Source organism: Phascolarctos cinereus, unplaced genomic scaffold (genome assembly GCF_003287225.1).
Source record: "Phascolarctos cinereus isolate Bilbo 61053 unplaced genomic scaffold, phaCin_HiC Scaffold_9;HRSCAF=440, whole genome shotgun sequence".
In the NCBI taxonomy this organism is placed as follows: domain Eukaryota; kingdom Metazoa; phylum Chordata; class Mammalia; order Diprotodontia; family Phascolarctidae; genus Phascolarctos; species Phascolarctos cinereus.
In genome coordinates this window covers 131,134,556-131,149,023 of record NW_027556402.1, presented here as the reverse complement: position 1 = coordinate 131,149,023, position 14,468 = coordinate 131,134,556, and the positions used below count along the sequence as shown (strand labels likewise).

At 34.7% G+C, this 14,468-nt stretch overlaps 1 protein-coding gene across 6 annotated transcripts in view; it reads left to right on the top strand.

The window, feature by feature from the left end:
- The window catches only part of YTHDC1 (YTH N6-methyladenosine RNA binding protein C1), a 34,267-nt gene extending 23,766 nt beyond the window's left edge, over positions 1–10,501 (top strand). For 2 of the 6 annotated variants that reach the window (XM_020999800.2, XM_020999796.2), the window contains 7 exons: positions 890–1,056; positions 3,663–3,745; positions 5,454–5,490; positions 5,562–5,625; positions 5,737–5,799; positions 7,073–7,207; positions 9,410–10,501. In XM_020999800.2, coding sequence (XP_020855459.1) covers positions 890–1,056; positions 3,663–3,745; positions 5,454–5,490; positions 5,562–5,625; positions 5,737–5,799; positions 7,073–7,207; positions 9,410–9,652 — 792 coding nt within the window. In that variant the 3' untranslated portion in view covers positions 9,653–10,501. The remainder of the gene's footprint in view (positions 1–889; positions 1,057–3,662; positions 3,746–5,453; positions 5,491–5,561; positions 5,626–5,736; positions 5,800–7,072; positions 7,208–9,409) is intronic. The other 4 variants (XM_020999801.2, XM_020999799.2, XM_020999798.2 and 1 more) reach the window with 3 other exon arrangements.
- Positions 10,502–14,468: the final 3,967 nt, after the last annotated feature.

Sequence of the window (14,468 nt, the reverse complement as noted above, 5' to 3'; positions counted from 1 at the left end):
TTTTTATCTTTTTGAAGCCTGGGAGCTGCTTTGCCTTTTTATAGACTTCTCTGACACATAGATTGTATAGCTTCAGGTTTACTAACTAAATTGAAGCATTATGAAATGTATTTTAATATAGAGTGTGGAAGAGTTCTTTAAAAGGTTACTTTTACAGTGTCATATTTAAAAGTATTCTGAAGAGACATTGAAGAAATCTGTTGGTTTTAAATAACTAAAAATATCCTAATCATCTTCCTCATTTCAAAAACAAAATTAAGTGTTTTCAGTCAGTGCTTAAACTAATGATATAGAAGTGAAAGTTTTATGTTGTATTCACTCTGAATATTAAGAGTTAATCGAAGAACACCAATTTACATTTTTAACTTGTACTTTTTTCACTAGTTTATGATATGAAAATTTCAGTGAAAAGAGATTATAATAAATACGTGAGCTAAGTTGACCTTCTAATTTATGACTGCTGCTCATAAGATAGGTTATTAACTTTACCTTAATGGGATTATCATTTTATCTGTGTTTGGACTCCATTGTAAGTAATAACTTTGACTTGACATTTTTGTATTTTGCATAAAAGGAGTATTCCTTTTTCTGCAACTGTGATCATACCAATCAGTTATCAACAAAGAACTTTCTGTGCTACTTTAACTGTGATGATCCCAACCAAGTATCTCCCCTCCATCAGTGGTCACCCCCTCTGTAATAACTGAAATACAACTGAAAAGAAATTCTTAAGAGCTGGCAATAATGGAACCACACTTGATCCTTAACCATGGGAATAAAGCCTCTGTCTCAACTTGTTTCTGTTTATAAAAACCTCAGGAAAATGCTACAGGTCTTTTGAAAGTTTATTCCTGTTTTCAGCTTGTAAATCGCTACTTTCCTATTCCAGGAAATTGAGCTTGAATGTGGAACCCAGCTTTGTCTTCTATTTCCCCCCGATGAAAGTATTGACTTGTATCAGGTCATTCATAAAATGCGTCACAAGAGAAGAATGCATTCACAGCCCCGTTCAAGAGGACGTCCTTCCCGTCGAGAACCAGTCCGGGATGTGGGAAGGTTAGAAACGTTCTTTGGACTGATAATAGGCACATGTATCAGAATAACATGATGGAGGAATGTGATTCGTCAAAAGTTTGCCCTGCGGTAAAGAAGAGAGAAAATCCTCAAATCAAGCTGCATGGACTAGTTTGTGGCTTCATTGAGGATTTCACATTGTCACCTTGGTCTCAGTCATTTTTCAAGAGGAAAATGGGGATCTTTCCTTATGCAGAAAAAAAATGTTTGCTAAAGAGTGATACCTAGTTTAGATAATTTACAAATAATACAATGTATAACATTGAAGTGAGGTGGGCTTTGATTTGCTATGAACAGGCTAGAATGGAGGAGGAAGCAAAAATTTATATGAAAAAAAGTTGTTAATATTTTGTAAAAGCCTTTTCTTTCAGGTGTGTCTCTGGATAAGCCTTATCAGATATGGGACTTTTATAAAGGATCACTAATAATTTTTCAGAAGATGGCGCCTCCTTTAGAGGATAAATATTTTAAGTTATTTTGATATTCAAGAGGAGCATTATTGGGACTGTTTCAAATTGTGTCACCGTGATGTGTTAACCCCATTGCCAAATGTTCTCTAACATGTAACCACTGAATTCATACATCTTGCTGAGCTTCTGAAAACAATAGGTTCTTTCCAAAGGGGATCAGATCAAGTGGCCCTGGGAGACCCGGCAACAACCCAAAAAGAATGGCTGTTGCTGTGTCTGTTTACAACCTTTCCAGATGTTGGCAGTACTCTCGGACTTAATATTTTTAGAGGATCGTCAAGGTTTATTGATCACTGCTTTATGAACTAAACAGCATTTTCCAGGAAAAAAGGGGGTATAACTTGTTACAGAATTGGAGAAGTCTTTGCAAAGGACTGATATAAGCCCTTCTACCAAACACCTTCCCCTGTAGCCACTTTGCATAAAGATAAATCTAAAGTTTTCTGCTAAAGACTGTTGGATGTGTGGTTTGATGGGATGAAACCTTTGGTTAAGTTTCCTTTTGGAGGAAACATCCTGTGGTAGGTACAGATATCCAACAAGAGCCCCTATTTCATTGAGCTTTAAAAGGACACTATCGAATAGGTAGGAGGAAACCTGGCAGAGCCCCCTTATTTTTGGCCTAAAAGGACTGAGCACCAAGATGTCTTTTGAAGTTTTAAACTAAGAGGTTTCCAGTGCAATAAAGTATTTACAAGTGAAGTTTTTACCTCAGTTTTGCAATGGACTGCAAACTATACATTTAACACCACCACACCTTCTCTCAAGCCTGCCAGGGCCTCCATTTATGTGTGTGGCTTACAGCTTAAAGTCAGTAGTTGGACTACTATATGAACTGTTACTATCATGTTTTATACCGGTCGTAAATGCACTCCCCAAACTACAAGAAAGCGGTATGTTTATTCTTTACACCAGCTTTTAATTTTCTTAGTCATATTTACTGTAGATGCAACTGTTTTGTTCTGTTGGGGGGGGAAGGATTTGGGGTTTCTCAGAGGCTTAAAACATTCTTCACTTTTTTATTGCAGTTTGTATAAATATTAAGAATTGTTATGAGGATGAAAAGTCAGTTAAATGGAAGCAAATGTTGGTCATTTTCCAGATGGTTGCTGAAAGAAAAAAAAAAGTGTTAATTGGTTGGAGTTTAACTTACTGCCTTTTTTTTTTTTAATATCAAGGAAAAATGTAGATGAATGAATACATCATCTCATTTTGATGTCTGAATATTTGGATAAATAATTTAGAGTTCTCCCTTTTTTGAATCACTGTCCAGAAGTAAAACAGTGTGTTTTGTAATGCCCTATAATAATGCCATTGAGATTTAAGGGGAAGAGTTATACTTCTTATTTTTGTCCCTAGGGAGACCCAACTCAATGAACTACCCATATTAGGTCTAAAATGTGTTTTTGTGTGTGTGTGTGCCTAATGAATGTAAATAAAATGTGGCCTTAATGACTGCTAGACACCTACACATAAGATAAGTGATCTTTCCAAAGGCTTTGAAGACAAATTTACTTACATAGCTTTTTTTTTTTTTGGCCTCTTAAACCTACCCATATTTTTCTATTTGATCACTTAAAAAGAAGACAACCCTGCAAGTGCATGTACATGCACACACACTACACACACTTTACATAACTTTTTAAAGCCGATGTTTGAAATTCCATCTGTAATAAAATAAAATAGGTGGTTTGAGGTATGTGGTGGTGGGAACAAAGGGTATTGAATTGAGATTTTATTTAGATGTGAAAATTAATGTTGAATTTTCTTTGGCTCAATTAATTTGACTGATATTTCTGTCTGAAATACTAAAATGTGACTTTACATGTTTTGAGCAGGTTACTCTTTCCAAGTGTCTGGTCTTAGCATGAGACATCAGAATGACAAGTAGCTCTGCCTCCAGCAGTAAAGTTTAGGGTATGGTCTGTGATAATACTAAAATCTTAAAAGAATGGAATATTTAGAAACTTTAGGTCTACTTGAAGCTGACTAAAAATTGAGAAATAATCCCTAAAGGAAACCATGGCCTGATCTTTTTGCTTATTTCTGTCAAATATTCTGCTTTCCCATTTTGAAAACAGGTTTCGGTTTAATGTCTAATGTGTCTAATTTGTATAGGCGTCGACCAGAAGATTATGATATTCATAACAGCAGAAAGAAACCAAGGATTGACTATCCTCCTGAGTTTCATCAAAGACCAGGTTAATATCTAACAATCATGCAAATATGTTTAACTTTTTAGAATTATTTTAGAATTATAGTGCTTTTACAACAATAAGAATTTAAAACTGGGAAAATACAAAGTTCTGAATACTTAAATCTTAAAAATTCTTGTTAGTATTTTTTTCCCCTACTGCCTCATCTACCTTTATAATTGGATTCAAAATTCAGGACCAATGCAGATCATTATTATATAAATAATATTAATTTTAAAGCTGTTTAGCATTTATAAGAAACTTTTCTCCATAGTTGGAAGTTTATTTTATGTTGATATTAAAATGAAATATGCATTCTATTTATGATAGGAGTATATGAAGTTAAAAATACATATATATTTTTTTAATATTAGATACTATGTCTGTGCCACAGGAAAAACAAATTTAAGAATCATTTTAAAAACATACTATAACTGTTTTAGAGAGAATGCAAAGGAATTTATAGTGAGGGCTGCTAGAATAAGATTTCTTCTATATAAATGGGGGATGGACTAAGGAACTCTATAAAATCTTTAAAATTTTATGAGCTCAAAGCGTGGAGTCTAAGACCTGTCTCTTTAAAAACTACTTAGTATTTTGGACATTTGGAAGAATAGATGCACTGTATACAGTGCCACTTCTTTTTTTTTTTTTGGTTTTGTTCCTGACTTGGCATTCATTGGTATCTTGCAACTTTGGGTGAAGAAACTCTTTTCACAAAATGACAATCTGCAATTTTATAATCTTAAGAGAGTTGCTTGAGGGCACTGAAAAAGCTGTGGGATTTGAACCCAGGTCTTTTTGACTCAGTCTTGCTTCTTGATTTAGTAGTTCACAATCTACTCTGTTCCTTGTTCTTATGCTTTATTTTTGTTTGTAGGAGGAGCTAATCCAGAAAATACAAATTTAGTCTACCAAGAAAATAACATAATTTAACATGAATTCTTATTTTCTTAGTCTGTGAAATTTTTGAGTTCTTTTAATATTTCTGTTCTAAGATAGGATTTTAAAAAATTGATAATTCTCTTAAATTTATCCATAGTATCTCTGTTAAGAAATTTGAAGAGAATGTTAAAAACCTCACTTTTATGAGCAGTAGATTTTGTTAAACTCGGAAGAACTGGGGAAGGGGGCTTATTGATTTTGTAGCCAACCCTCATTTTTACAGGTGAGTCAACTTAGGCCCACACAAATTAAGTGACTTCCTTAATGGAATATAATTCCACTGTTAGTGGAAGAGCTGTTATTAGAATCTAGTTCTCCTGTCTCTCAATTCATTGCACTTTATTTCTCCAGCTTTTTTTTCTTTCTTGCATATCTTCTATTGAATTGGCAGGGTTTATATCATTTATCTGCCTGTTCTTTTGAATTTGGAATATAAGCGTTTGTGTTAAAGTATGATTCAGATATCTCCCATGCTAACCTTTAATATTATACTTAACATTGTTATGAACTGGCCATATGTTTAGTATGAATCAGAATATTAATCTGAAAATGTGTTCAGAAGCTTATCATTCTCTTAACCAGATAGCTAATTGCTTTCTTACTGTCCATAATATCAAAGACACTCAGTTTTAGATGCAACTGAAATTGCAATGGCTGCATTTAATGTCCAGCTATTTTAGAGAGAATTAAAGTTGAGTGGAAAGGCAGTTTTATTGATAGATGTGAAAATTATAAATTTGATTTACTAAAATGCTTGATGTTTAAACAGGTTATTTAAAGGATCCACGGTATCAAGAAGTAGATAGGTAAGTTGCGTTTCTTTTGATTAATTTTCAGCAACATTCTGGGAACTAGTTTATGAATTACCTGAATTTAGTTTCACAAATCTTATTCCCAACAGACGATTTTCAGGAGTTCGCAGAGATGTTTTTCTAAATGGGGTAAGTATTTTACATTTTAAATTTAAAACCTGGGGAAATTTGGAATATGATTCATTTGCAGTTCTAAAACATTGCTTTATTTAATATTAACTTTATGGTCTTTCATTTTAGTCCTACAATGATTATGTGAGAGAATTTCACAACATGGGACCACCACCACCATGGCAGGGAATGGTTTGTATTCTGTACATCTTGATTTCTTAAAAAATATTTAGCTTTAGTTGCAGTGCTGATGTGCTTTTGACAAAGAAGGAATTTTATCAGTTAATTGAGCCTTGTACAAATGAAATAGACATGTTCTTTTTGGATGAGGGAAGTAATTTCATATGACTTGACTTGGCAAAATCAGGTATTCCTATACCTTCAACACTGAGCTAGCCCTAATTTAAAGTCCATTGCTTCTGGTGATTTAAAAAAAAATGTTTTTAATTACAGTTTTAAGTTTAAGTTGTAGGAGATGTTTGAGACATTTGTTAAATTTATTTTTAGAGTAATTGAAGCAATTTGTTTATTCAACCAGGGATATGTCTTCTTTCTAGTGCTTTATGAAAATACCAGTAAAATTGGAAAATACACACTAAATGCAGTTTGGAAAATATGGAACTTCAGTTTTTGGATCTTTGCTGATTTTTCTTGAGAAGCTAATATAAAACCGGCTTCATCTGCTTTATTTTTTCTTTTGATAGTGGCATTTTCATGCTTAGTTCAGATATGTGATCTCCCTCTAAATGCAAATCTGCAGTTCTGCAATTTATGATCTTAAAGAGTCGCTTGGAATACTGAGAGGCTAAGTAATTTGTTCAGAGGCATGTAGACAGTATTTGTCAGACAGGACCTGGACCCAGATTTTCGTGACTCTGAATCCACTTATAAGGCAGACGGCAGTTGCTGGTGCAGTGGATAGAGGGCTGGGCTTGTAGACAGAAAGACCAAAGTTCAAATACAGCTTCAGATACTTAATTAGCTGTGTGACCTTGGCCAAGTCATTTGACTGCTGTTTATCTCAGTTTCCTCAACTGTAAAATGGGGGTAATAATTGTACCTTCCAGAGTAGTTGTTAGGATCAAATGGGAATATTTGGAAACTGCTTTTGCACAGTGCCTGACACACAGTAGGCACTATATAAATTCTAGCTCTTATAAGCACATTGCCTGCCAGTGTAAGTTTTAAGTTATTTTAGTCATGATTATATTGAATTAATTATGAGTGGAGAATGGTCTAAGTACGCTTGTAAAATTCAAAAAAAAATATAAAGTTAGAATTATAGTACTTATGAATAAGGTTAAAAAAGTTTTTGAGAAGTAATCTAGTATTTTGGAAAATAAAGTCATGTCTTTTGTATACAATTTAGTTTACTTTTTTTTCCTCTGAAATGTATATGCTAAGATGGAAAACTTAAACATATTATTTATTGAGAAGATGCTTATCAAAGTGTGTTTTCTGTTAGCCCCCTTATCCAGGCATTGAACAACCACCACATCATCCTTACTATCAGCACCATGCTCCACCTCCTCAAGCCCATCCCCCTTACTCAGGACATCATCCAGTACCCCATGAAGCAAGATACAGAGATAAACGAGTAGTAAGTGCACTTGAAAGCAAACATGTGAGGGGTTGGACGGCTTTCAGTTCTATGGGTTGTGGGTAGTGTGACTTTTGAGTTTATCAGATTATGTTCAGCAAACCATTTCATGTTTCTGCTGTAGACTTTGTTCATAGCAATTCTTATTTTTAGTAAGATAGATGACATTCAATTTCCCAAAAGTGATTTTTAGACAGTATTTGTCAAGCATGATAAAATGCAAGCTGAATAACTGTTTAGACTAAGGTTAGTTTAGAATTTGTTCTGTTCTTGATGGAACCTTCATTAAAGCCGCCTAATTTCTATTGTTTCAAGTTAACGTTTCTAAGCTTTTTTTTTTAATGCAACAGTATAGCCAGCTTTCCATTATGCTTACAGGTAGGTTGGCACTAATAGAAATGCAGTTGATTTCAGCAAGAAGTAACAAAAATTTAGTTAGCTTGATTAGATTATTTCATCATTTTTTATGGGAAAATACTAAGAGTTGTTGATATAGCCATAAATTAGGGTAGCCAAAAAAAAGCATATGTAACTTTGTTCATAATAAATATTCCTTCTTCTCTGTGTTAGTACCTCACAAGAATCACAATGTTGAGTGTTATGTTAAAAGTCAGCCCCATTATAAGATTCCTGGGTTTTTAGGAGATAGAACCCAGGTAATAAGGAGTTTGAGTTTAATATATTTATTATGTATTTGGAAATTGTTAAAAATTCATGGCATTTTACTTTGAAATGTTGATATTTTATTCTGCCAAGGACAATGTACAATATACTTTTATGTTTATAACTGTGCCATTCTTTCTCTAAAAAGATGACAACCCTAGAGTATCATCAGTAACACATGGAAAATGAAGTTTTTTCTAGTAGTTATAGATTTATGCTGAGTCATTCACAATCCTGTATATCCCATTTTTAATGGATTTCATCATAATAAATGTACTTTTTGGGTTCAGCTTATGCCCATTTTCTGCATTTGCACAAAAGTTCATGTGCACATTTTGTACAAAGCAAGCCAAGTTACTCTGTTTCAAATCTTTTGCTCCAAATATTCTTGTTGACCTTGTTGTGAAGGGAGGAAACAAGGAGGCCAAACCTAGATAAGTGACTTGAGAGCTAGGAGGATAAGAATAAGAAGAACAGAAAAAGGCAGAAGGTTGAACTTAGATATAACAACATCTTACTAAGTAAGATGTTGTATTAATTTTCTCATGACTAGTCTCCAATCTTGTCTGGCCTTGACTTTTTTTTTTAATCCTTTTTTTTTTCTTCTTCCATATCATCTGTTTGATTCTGCTTTGTAGTTCCAAGGTCATTCCAAACTCTGTTTGACTGTACCTTAAGCTCAAGGATTATTTGAAATTGTTCTTAGGAGGCAGCTAGATGGTAGAAGTCATAGAATGCTATTTTTGAAATTATAGAGACTCAAGTTCAAATTGCCTCAGACCTTTCCAAGCTATGTAACCTTGGTCAAATTACATAATCTCTCACTTTTAGTCTTCTTATCTGTAAAATAAGGGTAATCGCTCTTCCTAGATTTTTGTGACAATTCAAATGAGATGGTATGTGTAAAGAGCTTTGCAAACTTTGAAGCACAATATAAATGCCAGTGGTGGTGGTTATTATTATTATTAATCTTCATGTTCTTTGTTGTCTTGCCATTAGTAGCAGTAGGCTGTCTTTGAAAAGCTTCAGGAAGGATCTCAAAGATAAAAAAATCTTGAACTTTGTGTGAAGAAGGCACAACTGTTATTTGTGGCATAGTGGGTAGAATTAGATGAGAGAAAAAAGCAAACCGAAAGTGTTGCAGACTGAAATATTTCACTTGAATTCAGTGAGGGGATTTGAGTGGTGGTAGGAGAGGATTGCTGGGTTATTATTTTAAACCATAAAATTTTTGAAGACATATCATTATGGATATATTTGAAGATATATCATTATGAATATATTTCTTGAAGTTGAGTGGAAAATGGCATGATTGCTTTAGTAGTTAAGGTTTTGTATAATTCATCTCCAGCATGTACAAGAAAGGAGGTTTCTCCATCAGTTGGACATTTTTAATCCTGTTTTTAGCAAATTGTCTGACATCAAGTTCTGTGTTAATAGAAAGTAAAAAGTTCCTAGAACCTTTACCCTCAAAAATTTTTCCATAGGTTAGAACTTTATTATTTCTATCCTAAGTCTTCAGATTTACCTAAGTTTAAGATATCATCTTCTTTTCAGCATGATTATGATATGCGGGTAGATGACTTCCTTCGTCGAACACAAGCTGTTGTCAGTGGCCGAAGAAGCAGACCCCGGGAAAGAGATCGAGAGAGAGAGCGTGATCGTCCTCGAGATAACAGAAGAGACAGAGATAGGGATCGAGGACGAGATAGAGAAAGAGAGAGAGAGCGATTATGTGATCGGGACAGAGACCGAGGGGAGAGAGGACGATACAGAAGATAATGTGTCTTGAAGCACTGATTGTTTAAAAACAACAAAAAAAATTCTTGTATTTTTTTTGTGTGTTTACAAGTAGTAAATTTATTTTCAGATGTCTGCTTAAAGTTCATTGTGTAAAAGGTTTTATTATGACCCTCTTTGTTCCAAGCATGCAGTATATAAGAACTGGAAAAACTCAAATCAGCCAAAAAAATGCACAAAGTTGACGCTTGAGTTGACACTTTTATTGGGGCAGAATGGAAAAGTCAAGAATGTAGATATTGATTCATTCTCCATAAGTGTTCATCTGCTTATATTGGTGTGTTTCTCCTAGAGTTTTTTGTTTTGTTTTTATTTTGTTTTTAGTTTTGCTTTTGTTTGGGTTTTTTGGATATTGATGGATAACTGCCATGATATTTTGCTTTGATGTTTTCCTACAAGTAGTTGCACACGGTTCAGTGAAAATAATGCTGCTATCAAGTATGCAAATATTGAAGTATGATGGTTTTACTTTATGGCAGTGTTGTAGCAGCCTCTTGGGTTTTTTTCCCTTTTTTTAAAAAATTCTGTAAAGTCAGTCACATTTTAAAATTTTTTTTCAGTCTTCAATGATGAAAGCAATATTAAGAAGACATTATTGATATCTAATTTTTAACTTTTTAAAGAGAATCTTCCTATGTTCAATAGCATTTTGGTCAATGCTATTTGTTTAGCTTTCTTCTCCAAAATGTGTACATTGGCTTGGAATGTTCACAACCTGCGTGTATGGCAGCAGAAGAAACTCTTGTATTCTATATTGCTACCAGTTTTTTGTTTTGTTTTGAGTTTTTTTTGCTTTTTTTTTTTTGTAAAAAATAAATTGGTAAAGATTGACACTTCTGTTGTGTTTATTTCTTAGTTTTTTGAAAGTTATTTTTTAACATTAAAAGGACATAGTTTAGAGGCTAGATTTTCTAAGTTTGCTATTATTTTAATTTCCTGTATCAGGAACCTTTTCTTGCCTTTTCTGTTTCCAACATTAGAAATGTAACCCAGGCTATTTCTTTTTTCTACCAAGATAAGGAGTACTTTTTATTTGAAGTTTGATGTGTTTTGGAAAACTGCTGCGTTGCAGACTAATTTATGGTTCAGTATGTTCCCAAGATAGTTGTAGCTTTCCTCCCTTGCTTTTGTAAGTACAGTTGCTTAAAGCTGCTTACTAACAGGCCATTCTAATTTGTCAGATAATTCTTTACCGTTTTCCATATTATGAATTTGTATTAACCTCTTGACTTGACAAAAAAAACCATACTTATGTTGCACTTTATTCGTAATTGGGTAATGTAGTGCAAATATTCTTGTCCCTCTTTTAACAAATGTAGAAACAGGCTCAAAGAATTAGTCATTACTAGCCCAAGGTCACAAAGCTAATAAACTGTAAGTCTGCAACTTGAACCTTGTTTTCTGACTCCATATCCTGTGCTCTTTCCACTTAAATTAACATTCTTGCCTTTTCACTCCTACTGATGGTATTAATAGTTTTTGTTTTCAATTGTCAGATTTCCAGTGCTGTAGTCACATTGACAAATGAACAGTTTTTTTTCCCTTGGATAACTATTGGTCATCTAGTTCAATGATGTCAAACTCAGAAGTGGGGTCAGTAAACCATCTCTGTGGGCTGCATGTTGACTTAGTTATAAATTTTAATATTACTTGTTTTATTGTATTTATTTTGTTAAATATTTCTGGATTACATTTTAATCTGGTTCAAGTTCCACTCATGAGTGTTGGAGGCTGACTGTTGGGCACTTATCTGTTCTACTTTCATTTCCCAGATAATTTCCTGAAGATAAAAGAGGGTGTCAAGAAGAATAGAATGCTCTTGTACTGTTGAAATGCTAAAAAGCTGTCAAGAAATAGGTGGGCAGCAAAAATGTCATTGGATTTAGCAATGATATAAGAGCCACCTTGAGGAGAGCTGGTTAAACTCCAAGAGCAAAAGCCAGTGAGGTTAAATGAGAAGCCCATGAAGCTCAGGGGACAGTGAGCTCTTTCTAAAAATCTGGTGGCATGAGAGGAAGAAAGGACAATAAATGGGTGGCAGGGTCAGTGCAAAAGGTTTTGCCTTTAGAACACGGAGAGCTAGAGATTATTGTTGGCCCCACATTGGTTTTTTGTTTTGTTTTTATCAAAATTACTGATTCTTGGGGACAAAGGATAAGAGATGCTCTGTTATGGAGGTACTTTAGGAATTTTGGACATTTTAGGGAGGTTGATAAACATACCTTAGGTTCTTTTGTTTCTTTTCACAGACTTAAAGCTTCTCATTTCTTTGGCATTACATATTCATTAGTTATGCTCAGGGTTACTTTGGCTTAAAAATGGAATGAATTTTCCTTAGCAGAAGTTGGAAGAGAAGCAAAGGTGGAAAGAAAAAAGCATTTATGTGAGGAACTGAAGTGGAAAGGATTCAAGTTGTGAGCAGTAAGCAAGTAGAAGAGGGTTAAATGAGTGTATGTAATTAGTCTTGAGAAGGGAAAGGAAAAGAAAGATTAGTCTGATGTAGTTCCCTGTGTTGGCATCCAAGTAGCCTTATCTTCTAACCAGAGTCTTGAATCATTTTGAAGCTAAACATGTTGGGTTTCTACCTGTGCTCAAAAACCTTTGTTTGAGCTTGCTACATCATCAAGTTAACTTCACCTTTTTCTTTCCTTTCATTGTCAAAGTCTTAATATGTTAAGCTTATGGCCCAAACTCATTTTCTCACCACCAGTCATTCCAATTTTTTATGACCATGACCTTTCCCACTCTTACCAGCTCTTTCCAAGGTCTTTGCTCAATCTAATATTTTCTGCCCTCATATTCCTTGGACCTTTCTAGATAGCCTCACTTTTCCTGGCTTCCATTCTCTTGCCTCCCTGACTGTGTTTTCAGGTTCTTGCTGACTCCTTTTAATATTTGTGGAGTGTTTCCTTAATGTTTTTTTGTTGGCCACCTTCTTTGTATGTTTTCCTTCAGTGATTTCATCCCTCATAGGTTTAATTATCACCTCTGTGCAGATAACTACCAAATCTATATCTTCCAGCTTCTCCCCACAGCTTTACTCTAGTATTTCTGACTGCTAGATATGGCCACTTGGATGGACTGACTGGTCTCTCACTCCTCCCGCCCATCCTTGTTTAGCAATTAAAAAAATAAAAATAAACCGTAACAAACATGCATACTCTAAACATGCATGTTTTATGATCCAATGAGTATTTTTGTTTTTTTCATCAGTAAATTTTTGTGACACTTTTTCCATTTAGCCAATTGTATTTTTTTAACTTCACTATTATTGTACCTCTTTTACCAAGCTGTTAATTGTCTTTTCATATGTTTTTCCTTTGTTTTTATTTCTTTTCCTAATTTTTCCTCTACCATTTTTATTTAATTTTGAGAATCATTTTTAGCACTTCCAGGAATTCTTGTTGGGCTTATGTCCAATTCGCATTCTTTGTTGAGGCTTTGCTTGTTGCCATTTTGACTGTCTTTTGAGTGTGCATCAATCTTCCCTATCAACATAGTAGAATTTTAAAGTCAGGCTCTTTTTTATTGTTTGCTGATTTCCCCACTCTATATCTTGATTTGTAACTTTATGTTAATGTTGGGCTCAGTTTCCAGCTTGGGTGGTGGTGGTGAGTTGCCTCAAGCCTCAGGCTTTTTCACATTGTTTTCCACATAGTTTTCAGAGCTATTTCTGGGAGGGGTTGGAAGTTTTTTGTGTTTCCAAGGCATTGTGATCTGGGGAAGATCTCTTGTCTTCATTCTGGTTCTTACCCAGGAAGGGCTCTTGATGCTTTGCAATTGCAAGCAATACTGGTCTTCAGGGCCCTTTTCCCTTTGAGACCATAAATGATACTGTTCCTCAGGATTCCTGATTCCTTCGAGCTGAAAGTGATATTCCCCTTCAGGGCTTCCACTCCCTCTTGACTGAAAAATCCCTCTGGCCTTGAATTATGAACTAGAAATGGGTATAGGCAGTGGAGACGCCAAGCAGTATGGTGTAAACTCTTTCTTACCAGTTGCCTAGTCCCTTTACTATCTCTGGATTGAGAGCTCCCAAAGCTGCTGCTGCTTCTGTCACCAATGTTTAGTCCAATCACATGTGTTTTATCCACATGGGCTCCAGGCCAGCTTCCTCCCCTGTGTCACAGATTTTTTTTTTTACCTCCTATGTTGTCTTAGGCTGGAAAAATGTCTTACTCTGACCTTTTGTGGACTCTACAACTCCAGAATTTCATTTGAGGAATTATTTTATGGTGGTTTAGAGGGGAATGTTTAGGAAAGCTCAGTCCAATGCCTTCTCTACTCCACCATTTTATCTCCACTTTCCTGGTATTACCAAGTTTGGAAGCTGACTGGCTTCTTTACCTTGACCTAGGCCCCCTTCCCTCTCTTCCCATGGCTGCTGGGGGTTCCAATGAGTATTTGTAAAAAAGCACTTTGAAAAGTGCCTGGCACATAGACACTACATAAGTGCGTACTCATGGTTTATCCAAAGTTATTTTTCTTTGTTGTCATTATGTAATTTGTTCTAGTTCTGTTCACTCTGCATTAGTTCATAGAAGTCTTCCTAGTTTCCCCTGAAACTCCATTTTTAGTTATTTCTAATGGCAAAATAATGTTCCATTATATTCATATAGCATTAATTAGGCATTACCCATTAGATGGGCTGGGCACCCCCATAATTTTTAATTTTTAGCTACTGCAAACACCCATATTGTACATATGAGTTCTTTTTTTCTCTAATCATTTTGGGGTGTAGGCCTAGCAGTTTAATAATGGGGCATGGCTCCAAATTGCTTTCCATGATGACGAATTT